At 51.2% G+C, this 13,871-nt stretch overlaps 2 protein-coding genes across 3 annotated transcripts in view; both read right to left on the minus strand.

Moving 5' to 3' along the window:
* The window catches only part of TULP3 (TUB like protein 3), a 41,360-nt gene extending 38,209 nt beyond the window's left edge, over positions 1 to 3,151 (minus strand). The window contains 1 exon segment of the mRNA XM_065887553.1: positions 3,066 to 3,151. Coding sequence (XP_065743625.1) covers positions 3,066 to 3,151 — 86 coding nt within the window.
* A 1,675-nt stretch (positions 3,152 to 4,826) lies between these two features.
* Positions 4,827 to 6,616, minus strand: RHNO1 (RAD9-HUS1-RAD1 interacting nuclear orphan 1). Of its 2 annotated transcripts, none has more exons than XM_065888277.1 (2): positions 6,491 to 6,616; positions 4,827 to 5,381 (listed from the first exon to the last, which is right to left on the minus strand). In XM_065888277.1, exons 1-2 carry the CDS (start codon positions 6,614 to 6,616, stop codon positions 4,827 to 4,829), a joined length of 681 nt encoding a protein of 226 aa, XP_065744349.1. The 2 variants fall into 2 exon arrangements, with proteins under 2 accessions (XP_065744349.1, XP_065744348.1); XM_065888276.1 differs by having other exon boundaries at positions 6,449 to 6,616.
* Positions 6,617 to 13,871: the final 7,255 nt, after the last annotated feature.

Here is a 13,871-nt window from a genome sequence, read left to right on the forward strand (position 1 = left end):
CCCTAAAACTCTAAATCATCACTTTTTTTTTACCCCCTGGTACGCGGGCCTCTCACTGTTGTGGCCTCTCCCATTGCGGAGCGCAGGCTCAGCGGCCACGGCTCACGGGCCCAGCCGCTCCGCGGCATGTGGGATCTTCCCGCACCGGGGCACGAACCCGTGTCCCCTGCATCGGCAGGCGGACTCTCAACCACTGCGCCACCAGGGAAGCCCTCAAAATCATCACGTTTTAAGAGGAGGAAAGGAAAGTGAAGAGATTACTTAATATACAGAATACCTTTGGAAGATCCCCCTAAGAAACCTGCCAATGAACGAACTAAGTGACACGAAGACAATGAGAAAAGAAGACATACTTTCCACTGAATATCATTTTGTACCTTTGGACATCTGAGCTATGTACAGTTAAAAATATGTTATTTTCTTAATTCAGTATAAGTCATGGAGGGAATCTGAAGAAGCCCTATTATTCCAGAGGAGAAAACTGAAGCCAAAGAAGTAGATGAGTGCTTCAACATCGCACTGCTGGACGGTGGAAAAGCTGGGACGAGAGCTCAGGAACCCAGTGGAAGCCTCCAGCGCTTCCCCCTCGCCACAATGCCTTGTGGTAAAACAGCAAGGGCCACCTGATAAACAACTAAAGTACTAATGCAATCCCCTTCAGAACTGTGGCCTTCCAGGGGTCCTCGCGACTTCTATGATACAACGATAATCGTTAATGTTGTCACAGAAGTTCTAAAGCAAAGGGTCAGAGATGCCAATCCTCATTATCAAGACTCATAACGAGCACTAAGAGTTAATCAAGACAGCACAGCCATCGGAATGTGGGCAGTGTGTCTCTTCCCAGGCGTCAGCAGATTCCAGCTCCAGCCGGGACCGGAGCGTGGTGCGGCCTCTACTAACAGTAACTAAGAAAGTCTGACGAGGCAGCATGGACTTAGCACAAAGAGCTGCTTCCTAGCGAACTGACTCAGAGGAAGTAAAAGCAGACCACAGGAAATTTTAGTTGGAAAGAAGCCTTAACAATTCCACTGAGAACTACTCTTGAATAGAACTAAGGATTATCAAGGCCCCTTCCAGTCCTAAAATCCTCAAACATGGAGAAGCAAGGCAGCTTCAGCTCCTCTTCTGAGTAACTCAAGCATACTTTTCCTCTTGGTAAGAAGAAATGTTAACTTCTTCCTTCAGTGGGCACAAAGGCAGGGAAAACAGCAGCATTTCCATAGGAAAGAATAAGAGAAGCCAGAAACGAAAAGTATTCCAAAAACGTCTGAGTCTGTCTGCGTGGAAAGGAAATTTATTACAGGGATTCTTCTCTCCTTCCTAGGTCTCTATGTAGCCTTCGTATTTGAAGAAATACATGCATGTTAGACGTTATTAGGCTTTTACTGTAGCTCTTGATATCTGCCAAACATACTGTAGTCACGTATTAGTTAATCTAAGTATTTTTAAGCACTGGGTAAGTCTGTCTGCCAACAATTAGTTCATCTGATGAAGCCTTTGAAAAAGAGAGAACTTGAGAGAGGATAACAAGCCTGGCCAAGACATAACCTCCAGCCATCACTGCTGTTTGTATTTCTGCAGAAAAATCACAGCATATGGACAAACCATACACTAGGACTTTCTCAGTCAACCCTGGGTCACAAGGTCACATCACGTGGAGAAGTCTCTCTCATCACATCTTCAACCCTGTATCAGGAACAGAAGGCCAGAGAGGCTCAAGTTCCAGCAACTAGCCGACCACTGTCATCTCCAGGGGAATCTACAGTACAAGCACCTAACCTCAGCCAAGGATCTGAGAGTGCTGTTTCCAATTCCATCTCCAATTTCCACTAAATATTTCAGATACAGGAAAAATGTTTGAAGTAGTGTTTGTTCATAATTTTTCTACTTTGTTGAAAATAACTCTGCCTCATGGGAAAATGGTCTCATCATTCAAAGAAGAAAAAAAAAAAGTCACGGGAAACTTGAAAGTCAGATGCTATCCTTCACACTGAAAGGTACTAATACCAAAAACTCTATCCATGTATTTCAGCAAAAACGTCCTAAACACACAACCGGAAGCCAAAAAAGTCAGAGACATTAATTCCACTCCCTCTCGGCAACAAGTCAGTTAACCAGTGACTGAACCTACAGCAGAAGAAACACTTGGTGACTCACACATTCCCCTTTGAGGTCCACTCTAAAATTAAAGAGCTGGTTTCTTTGGGAAGAAAAAGAGGGACAAACTTTAAAATTATCCATTGAAACTTCAGGTCCAAAAACTTAAAAACCTCTTTGCCTCCTGGTCTCAATTTCAAAGTCAATGCCATTCTTCCTTCCAAAAATGAGTCACACCATACATCTGGTAGCCGGGAAATTTACTGCCTTAAATTCACTCACTTAAGACTGACCGAATGCCCACAAGTGAGCGAGCACCATCCGAATTCAACGAGGATGCTGAATTTTAACGGGATCTCCTCCTGGCGCTTCCCTATTTATACCTGGAAACGCAGATTCTTCTTCTCTTGACTTCAGGGAAAAGAAAAAAAAAAAAGCAGTAAACCAACTTCACAGAGCGCTGCTCTCACGTAAATAAACCCGATGAAAGAGAAAAACGGGTCTTGTCCGCGGCAGGGCCACCTGGGCGACAAGCTTTAGAGTGGTTTTCAGCTGCTGACCCGCGACCAGGCAGTACCGGGCAGCAGGCGGGCGTGGGCGGCGTGTACGGGCTCGGGTCCAGGCGAAGCCGTGATTCCACCCCACCCGCCCGCATCCACGCTTCGGGATCCCGGCCGAACCTACAGGCCCGGCCCGGCCCGCGCTCACCCCTCCGGAGCACCGGCCCTGGGGCGGGATGCCGCCACCACCACGGCCGCTCCGCTGGCCCCCGGAACCACCCTGCACCCCCGGCCCAGGCGGAGCAGCCCCTGACGGACGCGTTCTGACGAGGCCGGACCCACCCCGCGGGTGCCGGCGCGACTGGACACGAGCCGGCCCTCGGCGCGGGCGGCCCCCTGCCCGCACGCCGCCCCCACTCGTCTCCCGCCGCCCAGCCTCCCGCACTCCCCTCGGCTCCCAGCCCGGACCGCCACGGCCCCCTTCAGCCTCCGCTCGTCGCCACCGCTCCTGACCTGTCCCCGCGGGGCGCCGGGCGGCGGCGCGACGCCTCCATCCCGCTGCCCCGAGAGCAGCGACCTCGTCCACACCCGCGCGGCGGCCGCTGGGGGCTAGCCTGGCGCAGCGACCCAGCCCCGCAACAGCACTTCGCACTGTCGCCGCCGCCCATTGGCCATCGCGCTCCCGCCGCTCCGCATCCATTGGTCCGCGCGCCCGCTGCTCCCCACCGACCCCGCGGGTGGGTTGCTAGGGGCGGTGGCGGCGCCGCGGGAGGGTTGCTACGGACGGGTTGCTGCGGGCTGGTTGCTACGCGCAGCTGGGTTGGAGGAGCCGCCCAGCCCCCAGTAACCGCCGCGCGCCCAGGCTGCCCTCACCCAGCGGTCCATACCCGGAGGCCTCCCAGGGCGCTTCATGGGGGCCGCCCCCTCCTGACCCCGAGGACTTCCCGGAACCACACTTGCTCGCCCGGCAGCCCTTCCCAACCAAGTGCGTCTGCGCCCCCTTCGCTAGTCCAGCCCAAGCTTTTAGGGCGTCCCCGGACCTGTCCTGCACACCCGCCTGACGATCTTTTCCGTCTACCGCCCTCGGCAGCCTACCGGCCGTCTTCGAGCATCAGTATCCCATAAAGAGATCCGCTGTCGGATCCAGTAAATCTTGTCCCCAACTTATATGCAGCATTACAGTCCCTACAGAACATCCTGTCAAAACTCATCGCGTGTTGACTTTACGGCGTTCCATTCCGAGGCCAAAGTTGTCCCCACACTGGTTTTGAGCCTCTAAAAGGCAGAAAATTTGGCACAAGCTAGGAGAGCCGAGCACTGCTTTCTCTGGTCAGCCTCCACTCACTGTGTGACCCCGAACACGGTTATCTGTGTTTCAAATCCCCATCTTTAAAATAATCCCTGCTTGTCTAGCTCGGGCTGGACCCGACACAGACTAGGTTCTGAAGGCTGACGGAATGGAGTTGAATGAGATGCTACTTGTACGGGTGGAAGGAAAATTGAGACATTTTGTTGACCAGGCAGTCCTTCTACATGAATTCCAATAAAAAGTAGTATTTGAAAAGATTATACATTTATTTACATACATTTTAAACAGTTACAAGAAATCGTTTTCCCACCCTATTTAATATTTACAGATTACTACAGTTGGAAACAAAAATTCAAAACATAGTAACCCTAAGTAACCTATGTCCCCTTTATCTCCCTTGGTCCCACTGACTCATTAAAACAGGCTTGCTGCCCTTTCTTCATCCAGCCCTCTCAGCAGATAAGCCAAGATTGCAGAGACAGCAGCTCAACTACAAAAAGTCACAGTTTGCTTCGAGTTTTTCCGTGCATCTGGTCACAGAGGAAGCGGTCACTGAGTCGGTACTCAGACATGTGGAATGAATTAGTTTGAATGAGGTGTTTAAAAGGATGAATAAGCAGTGGTTAAAGGGAACAGTTGAGAAAGACCATTTGTAGAGGGGGCAGTACTGCTGCATTAGTGACAGAAGCAGGGTTCTCTAAAAACTTTCTGCAGCCATTTATTTATTCACAGGCTTTTTAAACAGTTACAAGATATTTAAAAATTTTAAACAGCTAATACAAGGAAAATACGAAGTGAACTGTTTATGACACTAAAACTGTTTATGACACAAGATATTTTAAAAAGCAAATCTGGGAATTCAATTCCCTTTTGACTCCAGCAATCAATTTCTTGAGACCACGGATGTCCGAGAAACCCAGTCAGTTTTTCACAAGGAACTGGTTTCTGCTCAGCTTCCCCCTCTCCCTGAGGTAAGTGAACAGGTGTCCTCGCCTCCTCCATGTGACCTTTATCCCGTACTTCTCCTCAGGAGTGTCTTTAACCAGAACAGGCCCGGGCTCTGGGCTCTTGGGCGTGCTTGTGTGAAGGGAGCAGCTGGGAAGGCTGTTTTCCCTCTGCACCGAGGGAATGGGCCCTCCCTGCCCTGAGGACTCTGGGCTCTGGATACCCGGTGGAATGAACACATAAGGGAAGTTCTGAAGTGCATGTGCTGACAGCTCCCCGCAGCTTTGGGGGCTGAGCATGGGAACCAAGGGCCTTCCAGAAATGTCCTTTTCTGGTTGACCGGGACAGTCCCTGATTAGGGGGATCCCAGGTCTGGCTGAACTGGCAGAAGACTGTGGACTCTCAAATGTTAGGTGTGGAAACTTGGAGCTGGTAGACTGTCGACTTGAACACCTTGCCTGGTCTCGGCAATGACGTTTCCTGTTGACCGGGAACCAGCTTTCTGCTGTTGTATCAAACTGAGGTGATACCTAAGGATTCCAAAAGAAAAAAAAAAAAAAAAAGTGAAGAGCGCCAACTACCAAATACAAACCTAAGGAAACTGCATCCCATGACCAGAATCCTAAATGGGGGCCCATAACAGCAATGGACACAAAACAGAAGCAGCTGTCTATTTGGATAACAGTATCCAAGGGATACGGGCTTTGGGCAATTTACTCAATCTCCCTGGCTTTCAGTTCCCTCCTGTGCAAGAACGGGGACAATGCCTCTTTCGCTTCATCATACCATACGGCTGCAACACGCTTAACTGTCTATGTTTCAACTCTGAGAGCGGGCCCAGCAGTCTTATTCACCATCGATCCCCAGCCCTAGCAGAGCACCTGGCACCAAGAAGCCCCCAGTGAAGGACGAAGGGCTGAAGGAAAGAACGGGGAGTGAGACCAGGCACGGAAAGCAAATAGCAGGGGGCGTGGCACATAGTGAGGACTCGATACATGTTCACGTGTTCATTCCTCCTCATCAACAGGGTTCTAACATGTATGTTTCTTCCCCAGTCCTGAAGCCAGGGCTCTGGTTCTCCCCAGCAATCGTGGGCAAAGCACACTTATTAAGCTCTCTTAGGCTTTTGTCTGGCTCTTTTGCTACACTACTTCCCTGACATGCGGTAGCTGTGTTCTCTTCCCAGGGCTTTTAAACTGTCAAAATAGAACATATGCCATTTCTGAGGATTCTTCTTCAACGTTTGGTCATTTAAACAGTAAATAGAGTACTTAGCTAAAAACTCCACGTCTCACGGGAAGCTCAGGGAACAATCTCATTTTTTACTCGTTCTGACATTTCTCTGGCTTTCTCACCCAGCTACTGGATAGTGAAACTTTTATACTGAACTCTTACAGAGGAATGTGGGGCGCGGGAAAGACTCCAATTCCAATCAACTCACACCTCAGTCTGAACTCAGGAAAAAAGATAAACCAGAGAACATGGCTGAGGACAGACAGGAGTACACCACCTCCTTGTCCCTGCGCCCACGAGTCTCCACATGGCAGTGTGAGAAGCCTGGCAGAGGAAAAGTCAAGGCAAGAATCCCATGGCCTACCCAGGAAGTGATGGTGCTGTCGTCAACGGGCTTGCTGGGCACCTGTCTAGTGTGGGTGATAGGAAGCTGGGGAGACCCATAGCAGTGTTTGGGGCCCTCCAGTGGTTGTTGGCAGAATAGCAGCTGGGGTTTCTGGGAAATTTGGCGGCGTTTTTTCCTGGGAGGCATCAATAGGTGAGGGTAGAGCAGTGAGTAACTGCATGATGCTGGTTGTGGTCAGGTCCAGGGAGAGACTCCACTTCCAACCCATGCCTGTGGAGAGGAAACAAAAGCTGGGAGAAAACAATCCGCTGATTCCCCAGCTCTTCCTCACACTCTGCCAGCCGATTCTGCTAGCAGCCAGCAGCCCTACCCCAAGATTGTGGGGTGGTACCTACACCAGCTTCCTACACCTACACCACCAAGGCAATACACAGTAGTTCCACACTCAACAACATTCGTTCAATGAACACTTATCGAGCACGTGTTAAGCACCATGCTGGGTGCTGGGAGTTTAAAGAGGAATAACCAACCACTTATCCCATGATCATTTACTGGGTGCCAAGCGCTTGCAGAGACACAGACTGCCCCTGTCTTCAAAGAGCTGAGAGTCTAGCAGAGGGAGACGGACAATTACAATAATGAGAGCAGTGCTCCCTTGCACTCCGCCCAGGGGGGGCCTTCTGGGGAGGGTGATACCTGATCTAGGTATAGAAGGGCTAGGAAAAGCCAAAGGCGGGGCGGGGGGAGGGGGGCGGGCGTTCCAGGCTGAGCAGCAGCACACACCAAGGCAGAGACAGGAAGGGGCACTCAGACTCCACGGAGCTGGACGCAGGCATGAAAAGACAAAAGGCAAGACCTGAGGAGCGACGTGGTGTCAGGCTCAGGGCAGAAAACCAGGCAGACCATCTGAGTTTGGACTTTGGCCTAAGTAGTCACTGAAGATTTTCCAGCGGACGGATATGATCACACTTGGATTTTTCTTTTTAACTTTTACCCCAGATAATTTCGAACATACAATAAAAAAGTTAATAATATAATGAGCTCCCACGTGCCCATCACCCAGCTACAACCATCAACCCACGACCGATCACATCCCATCCACACCCTATCCACTTCCCCTACCCCTTTATTATTTTGAAAATCCTATGTTCCCAGTCATGATATCATTCCTAGTAACACAACTAACATATATAAATATACATATTTATATAATATACATTAATATATATTTATATGTGTAAATTCCTTAAATAGTAAATATCAAATATTCAGGGTTCAAATTTTCAGTTGTCTCCTAGGTGCCATACTTGGTTTTTGTTTGCTTTTGTCTTTTAGACAGGTCATTCAGGCAACAGTGTGAAAGGCGAGATCAAGTGCCCTGGAAGCAGGGGGACCAGTTAGAAGGTAACTGTGTTGCCTGAGAACCAGTGAAGCCGGAACCTGGGCAGTGTCAGCAGAGGTGGGAGGCGGGAGGCAGAGGCAGGGCCAACAGGACCCACAAAGGAATAACAAGTCTGAGAACGCGTCCAGGGGGTCTAGCCCCCAGATCAGTTTTAATAAGGGTTCTGTCAGTGGGTTGGTGGGACGGAAGTTTGAGTCGTGAGGTGAACGGGTGGTGCCACCGGGCATGCTGGAGGGAGAGGCACACAGCAGGGCAGACTGGTTCCATTATACAACATGATTCCTTCATTCAGTCAACAACAGCAAAGCAACATACTCTGATTTATGTCACTGGGCAGTAGAGATACATGTAAAGAGAAATCAGGACGAAGTCTCTACCCTCAAGGAACAAACATTTTAGGGAGAACACAGGTAATGAATACATCCATTTGTTCATTCATTCATTCAGCAAATATTTACTGAGTGCCCACTGTGTTCTGGGCACTGTTACGGGTGCTAGAAATATATAGCAGATTACAAAATTAAATCCCTGACCTCATGGCGCTTACATCTAGTTGGGAAGTGATTAGAGGTACAGAGAAAAGTGAAACAGCGTAAGGGGTTGAGCTGACCCAGTGCTACTTTAGACAGGGTCGTCGGGGAAGGCCTATCTGAAAAATGATATTTGAGCAAAGACCTGAATGAAGAAAGGAGAACAAGCAGACAAGAGAAAGATGTGAGAAAGAATGTTCCAGACTGAGAGAACAGTTAAGTGCAAAGACCACAAGATGGGAATGTGTCTGACTTGTTCAAGCAGCAGTAGGGTCAGCATGGCTGAACTGGAGAGTGGTAGGAGGTGAAGCCAGTTCACGTGACACAGCGTTAACGCAAGGGTAAGGACTGGGCTGAATTAGGCTTAGTGCAAGAGGAAGTCACCGCAGGGCTCTGGACAGGGAAGTAACACAGTCCGATTTATACTTTTCAAAGATAGCTCTAGGTGCTTTGTAGGAAAGGTGGGTTGGGAAGAGGGGGGACAGAGAAAGGAGGCAGAGAAGCGAGGGGGAAGGCTCTTGCAGGAGCCCAGCGGGGAGATGACAGTGGTAACAACCGCTCCAGGGAGAAGTGCCGAAGTTCACGCCTTGCTCAAAGTCCCCAGCCTCTTGGGGACACCACATTGTTCAGCAGTCCTACTGTGTCCTTGATCAACTCATTTTGCACAAAGGTTATCTTAAAACTTTCCCACTGTCTTAAAACTTCGGAACTCTTCTTCTCTCCAAACCAACCGCCTTACTTCCTACTTCACAAAGAACACAGGAGCCATCAAAGGAAACACTCTCATCTTCCAGAAGGCGAGCTCACAAACCTCAGTACATCTGCATCCATCCTCTTCCTTTCTGCTGTAACTAGAGGTCAGTCCCTTTTGCTACTGTGGCCTCTCCCTCTGGCTGGGCTTTGGAGCCTTCCTCACTCCACACGCCTTTCCCAGGCAATCGTCTGCTGACATGTCAATAACCACCTGGAAGTACACGAGTCAAGCATTTCTATATTTGGCTTAGAATTCTCCACACTCAGGACCCAAATATTCCACTGCCTACGCAATAGCAACCAGATGTCTCAAATGCACCTCAAACTCAAAGCATGTACTCCCGAATTCATGCTCGTTTCCCCTGCACCCCCCTCCGTAAAAGTGATCATCTTCCAGGGCCCTTGCTCAGGGAATGGTATCATCATTCATCCAGCTGTGCCACCAAAAACCTTGACATTTACCTTTTCCCTCTACCATCCAACCCAACATCAAGCCCTGTCAATCCTACCTCTTAAACATGTCTTCAAAAATACCCCTCTCTCGGGCTTCCCTGGTGGCGCAGTGGTTGAGAGTCGCCTGCCGATGCAGGGGACGCAGGTTCGTGCCCCGGTCCAGGAAGATCCCACATGCCGTGGAGCGGCTGGGCCCGTGAGCCATGGCCACTGAGCCTGTGCGTCCGGAGCCTGTGCTCCACAACGGGAGAGGCCACAACAGTGAGAGGCCCGCGTACGGCAAAAAAAAAAAAAAAAAAAAAAAAAAAATACCCCTCTCTCGAGGAGGGCAGTTGTGGGGAGGGTGCAAAATGGATGAAGGGAGTCAAGAGGTACAAACTTCCAGTTATGAAATAAATACGTCATGGGATGTAATGTACAGTGTGGTCACTATAGTCAATATTGTATTTCAAATTTGAAAGTTGCCAAGAGAATCTTAAAAGTTCTCATCACAAGAAAAAAAAGTTTTTTGTCACTCTGTATGGTGACAGATGGTAACTAGACTTACTGTGATCATTTTGAGGTGTAAATAGGTAATCATTATATTGTACATCTGATACTAACATAATGTGTTATGTCAATTATACTTTGGGGAAAAAAACAGATTTGTGGGTTTTAGTGACAGTTCAGTATTAAATGTGGAATCAGAATCAGTGGCAATTTTGGGGACTTATTCAACTCAAAATTTGATAAAAGCATTCCTCCTTTGTAAAAAATAATAATCTTACCCTACCCCTCTTTCCCTCTCTCTCCACCACCCTTCAAGTCCCAACAGTTCTGACCCAGGGGTAATGCAATAGCCTAACTGGTCTACCCTAACCTCTGGCACCCCCTGCAGGGGGACCTTTTTAAATTGCAAATCTGATCTTGACTCACACTCCTGCTTAAAATTTTTGAGTTTTGGGTAAGGACCAAACTCCTAGTGGTGGCTGAGGTCCTGTGGCTCTGGTTCCAGCTTCATCTCACACACACTCCAGTGCAGGTCTCTTAGCTCAAACCCCTCAGATATTCTTCAGCCTTTGTACCGCCCACGCTTCGTCCTGCGGCTTGGCCCTGCACACCTTATTCCCTTGGCTTGGAAGGGCTCCCTCCCGTGTTTGCATAAAGGCCTCAGATCTCAGACGAAGCTTTAGTTCATCAGAAATGCCCTTCTCTTGGGACTTCCCCGGTGGCGCAGTGGTTAAGAATCCGTCTGCCAATGCAGGAGACATGGGTTCGAGCCCTGGTCGGGGAAGAGCCCACATGCCGCGGAGCAGCTATAAGCCCGTGCGCCACAACTACTGAGCCTGGCTCTAGAGACCGCAAGCCACTGCTACTGAGCCCATGCGCCTAGAGCCCGCGCTCCGCAACAAGAGAAGCCACGGCAATGAGAAGCTCCCGCACCAAACCGGAGACTCCGTAGCCCTTGCTCGCTCCAGCTAGAGAAAATGCCCCAACGCAGCCAAAGATTAAGGAAATGCCTTTCTCACCTACCATAAGGCAAGATCCCCTTATTTACATACTCAAAAGTTATCCCTGAGCTCTAAGTTATCACTTCGCAGCTGTAATTCTCCACTTGATTAAATAAGCAATTCGCTGCGAATCTGTCTGAGCCCCTCTCTGCTCCCATCAGACCGTAAGCGCAGGAGAAAGACCCCGTCTTCCACTGCATCCCAGCGCGGCCTGGCACATGGTAGGTGCTCAACTAAACGTGTTGACTAAGTTAGTAGATAAAGTCCTTTACTACACAGAAAAGACTGCGGGGGGCGGGAGGAGATCAAAACTCGAAGATTCAGGGTGGAGGCGGGGTTCACCGTGTGCGAATAATTTTTCAGGAGGGAACCTGAACGAGGTCGTAACTGCGCTCCAGGAGCTCTCAGGCCGCTCGGGGGCCCGCGACGGTCGCTGGTCGGAGGTCAACGGAGGACAGTGCCCCCAGCGAGGGGGTAAGAGCCCGGGGCGGCGGGCGCAGCGCAGCCGGGCGGGGCGGCCCGGGGTCCCCACTGTCCCTGGGGTCCCCCGCGCCCCGCCGCCCTCCTGCGCTCTCCCCACGAGCCGCCCGCCTCGTCCGCCTCACCCGCCGCCGAGCCGCCCGCCCGCCCGCCAGGCCCGCACGCCGCTCTGTCTGCCTCACCCGCCGCAGACCAGCCCGCCCGGCTCGCACGCTGCTCCGCCCGCCTCACCCGCCCAACGAGGCCGCCGTTCCGCCCGCCTCACCCGCCCGGCTGGGCTGCCTCGCCAGCCGTTCCGTCCGCCTCAATCGCCCGGTCGGGCTGTCTCACCTGCCCTTCCCGCCGCCGCCCCGCCCGCCTCAACAGCCAGGGAGGGCCCACCCGCCCGCCGCCGCCGGCGGCGGCGTCCCGGCTGAACGCGGAGACAGGGCCGGCGCTGATTGGCCACGCCCGTCACGTGACCTCAACGCTCCGCCGGCGCCAATTTCAAACAGCGGAACAAACTGAAAGCCTCAGAGCGGGACCCCACCCCCGGCCCCGGCCCCGGCCCGGGACCCCCCCCTCCCTCCCGGGATCCCGGGATTCCCCGCCCCGCAGCCGGGGTCGCTACCCGGCCTGCCGGTGGGAGCAGCGCGGAGCCGCCCGGAGCCGGCGTGTCCGGCGGTGCAAGCGAGGTGAGTGGGCGGCGTGCGAGAGGCCGGGGCCGGGAGTACGCGGAGGACTGGCTCCGGACGGGGCTGGCGACGGTGCGCGGCGCTGCTGCATCCAGCCTCCCGGCCCTCCTCACCTCTCCCGCTGAGCGCCCCCGGCCTTCCCCCGGGAGGAGGGGCGGCCCGCTTGCGCCGGCAGACGGCGGCTGGGGTCCCTCTGAGCTTACTGCGCTGGGAGCCGAGGCCGACCTGCTCGCACACTCCCCTGAACCCCGTTGCTCTCACCTCTAGGCCTCCACTCCGCCCTTTCCCAGGACCCTCCTCCGGGTTCCGGAGACCCTCGCAGCCTAGCCCTGGTCTGGATGTGGGTGAGTCCCGGGAGCCGCTCCGGAAGTCTCCGGGCTAGAAAGTGTTGGCAGTGGTAGCAAGAGGCAGGTCAGAGTAGAAGGGAAAATTAAGCTTTAGACCAGGAAGTTATCTTTTGCGGGTGGGGAGCGAATACTAGTATCTACTGATTGATGGGTGGAGGGAGGGAGGCCGGAAGAGATAGGAGGTGGAAGTAAAACTGAGATTTGAAGGTAGAGGAAACCTAGATATACAGGAAAAGGAGGCAGAGTGGAGAGGGTCTGTGGATTCTAAGCAGATGGCAAATGTCAGGCGAGTGTGACAGTCAGTTTTAGGGAGAAGGCAGATATCCTAAAAAAGGGACAGCCCATTCCTCTGTCGCTCAGAGTACCTCTCAGTAGAATTTCACAACTTTACACAATGGTAGAGTATTCCACGGATCTGTTAAAATCAAAAAACACAACTTTTAAAAGATAAAACAGTTTTCCTTAACACTACAACACCACCTTAGCACACTGAAGATAGCACAGTCTGTTAGTCAGAAGACAGGGATAACAGTCTTGGTTCTGGAAGAGAAATTAAGCGATACAGTCACATGCTTAGAAAGTCAAAATATGGATAAGCGCATGCAAGTACTAAAATGTCACTATATAAATAGTTTGCAAACTGTAAAAGAAAAATGTATTTTTTTTTTTTAAGAAAGGCAAGGATAATAGCCTGTGAAATGATGTCACCCCTTAGCGTTACCCTGGGCCTTGAGTAGAGCAGCTTCCCCCTTATCTGAGGTCTTGTGAGCTGGAAGATGATTTCTTCAGTGGTGTGACAATAATGGTACAATCTGCCTTTTTCCTCTGATTTTGTGGGCTCAGATCCTTTAGTTTATAAAGTAAGTTGGTATAAAAAATATGTGGTCTACGCTAGAATGGATTATGGGATCAGAGTCTTGTCAGAATGTCCTATTCCAGCATTCCCGTCCCAATAGTCATTGCAAGGGATCTGTGTTACAGTAGGAAATAAGAGACATTTCCACATTTTTGTAGCTTCCCTATTTATTTCTGTAGCTAAACATTCTTTTTTGGCCACACCGTGTGGCATGTGGCATCTTAGTTCCCTGACCAGGGATTGAACCCTCACCCTCGGCAGTGAAAGCACCAAGTCCTAACCACTGGACCGCCAGGGAATTCCCAAAACATTCTTAAGCTCCTAGAGCTTTGACTATGTTGACCTACAGCCAACCTAATCCCACTTTCCTCCTTTGAATTTCTTCTGTTTGCTTCAGTTTTAACTTTCGTCAGTAGAACTCATCTCCTTATTGTCTGTGGTCTTTACAGAGCCCCA

This window comes from Phocoena phocoena, chromosome 11 (genome assembly GCF_963924675.1).
Source record: "Phocoena phocoena chromosome 11, mPhoPho1.1, whole genome shotgun sequence".
Taxonomy (NCBI): domain Eukaryota; kingdom Metazoa; phylum Chordata; class Mammalia; order Artiodactyla; family Phocoenidae; genus Phocoena; species Phocoena phocoena.

Bases quoted from the DNA above. Each gene is read 5' to 3' on its own strand.
- RHNO1 (XM_065888276.1), bottom strand. From the start codon at position 6,616: ATGCCTCCCAGGAAAAAACGCCGCCAAATTTCCCAGAAACCCCAGCTG. The intron at 5,382-6,448 runs GTAGGCCATGGG...TGGAATCCTTAG, and splicing joins ACAGCACCATCACTTCCTGG to GTATCACCTCAGTTTGATAC.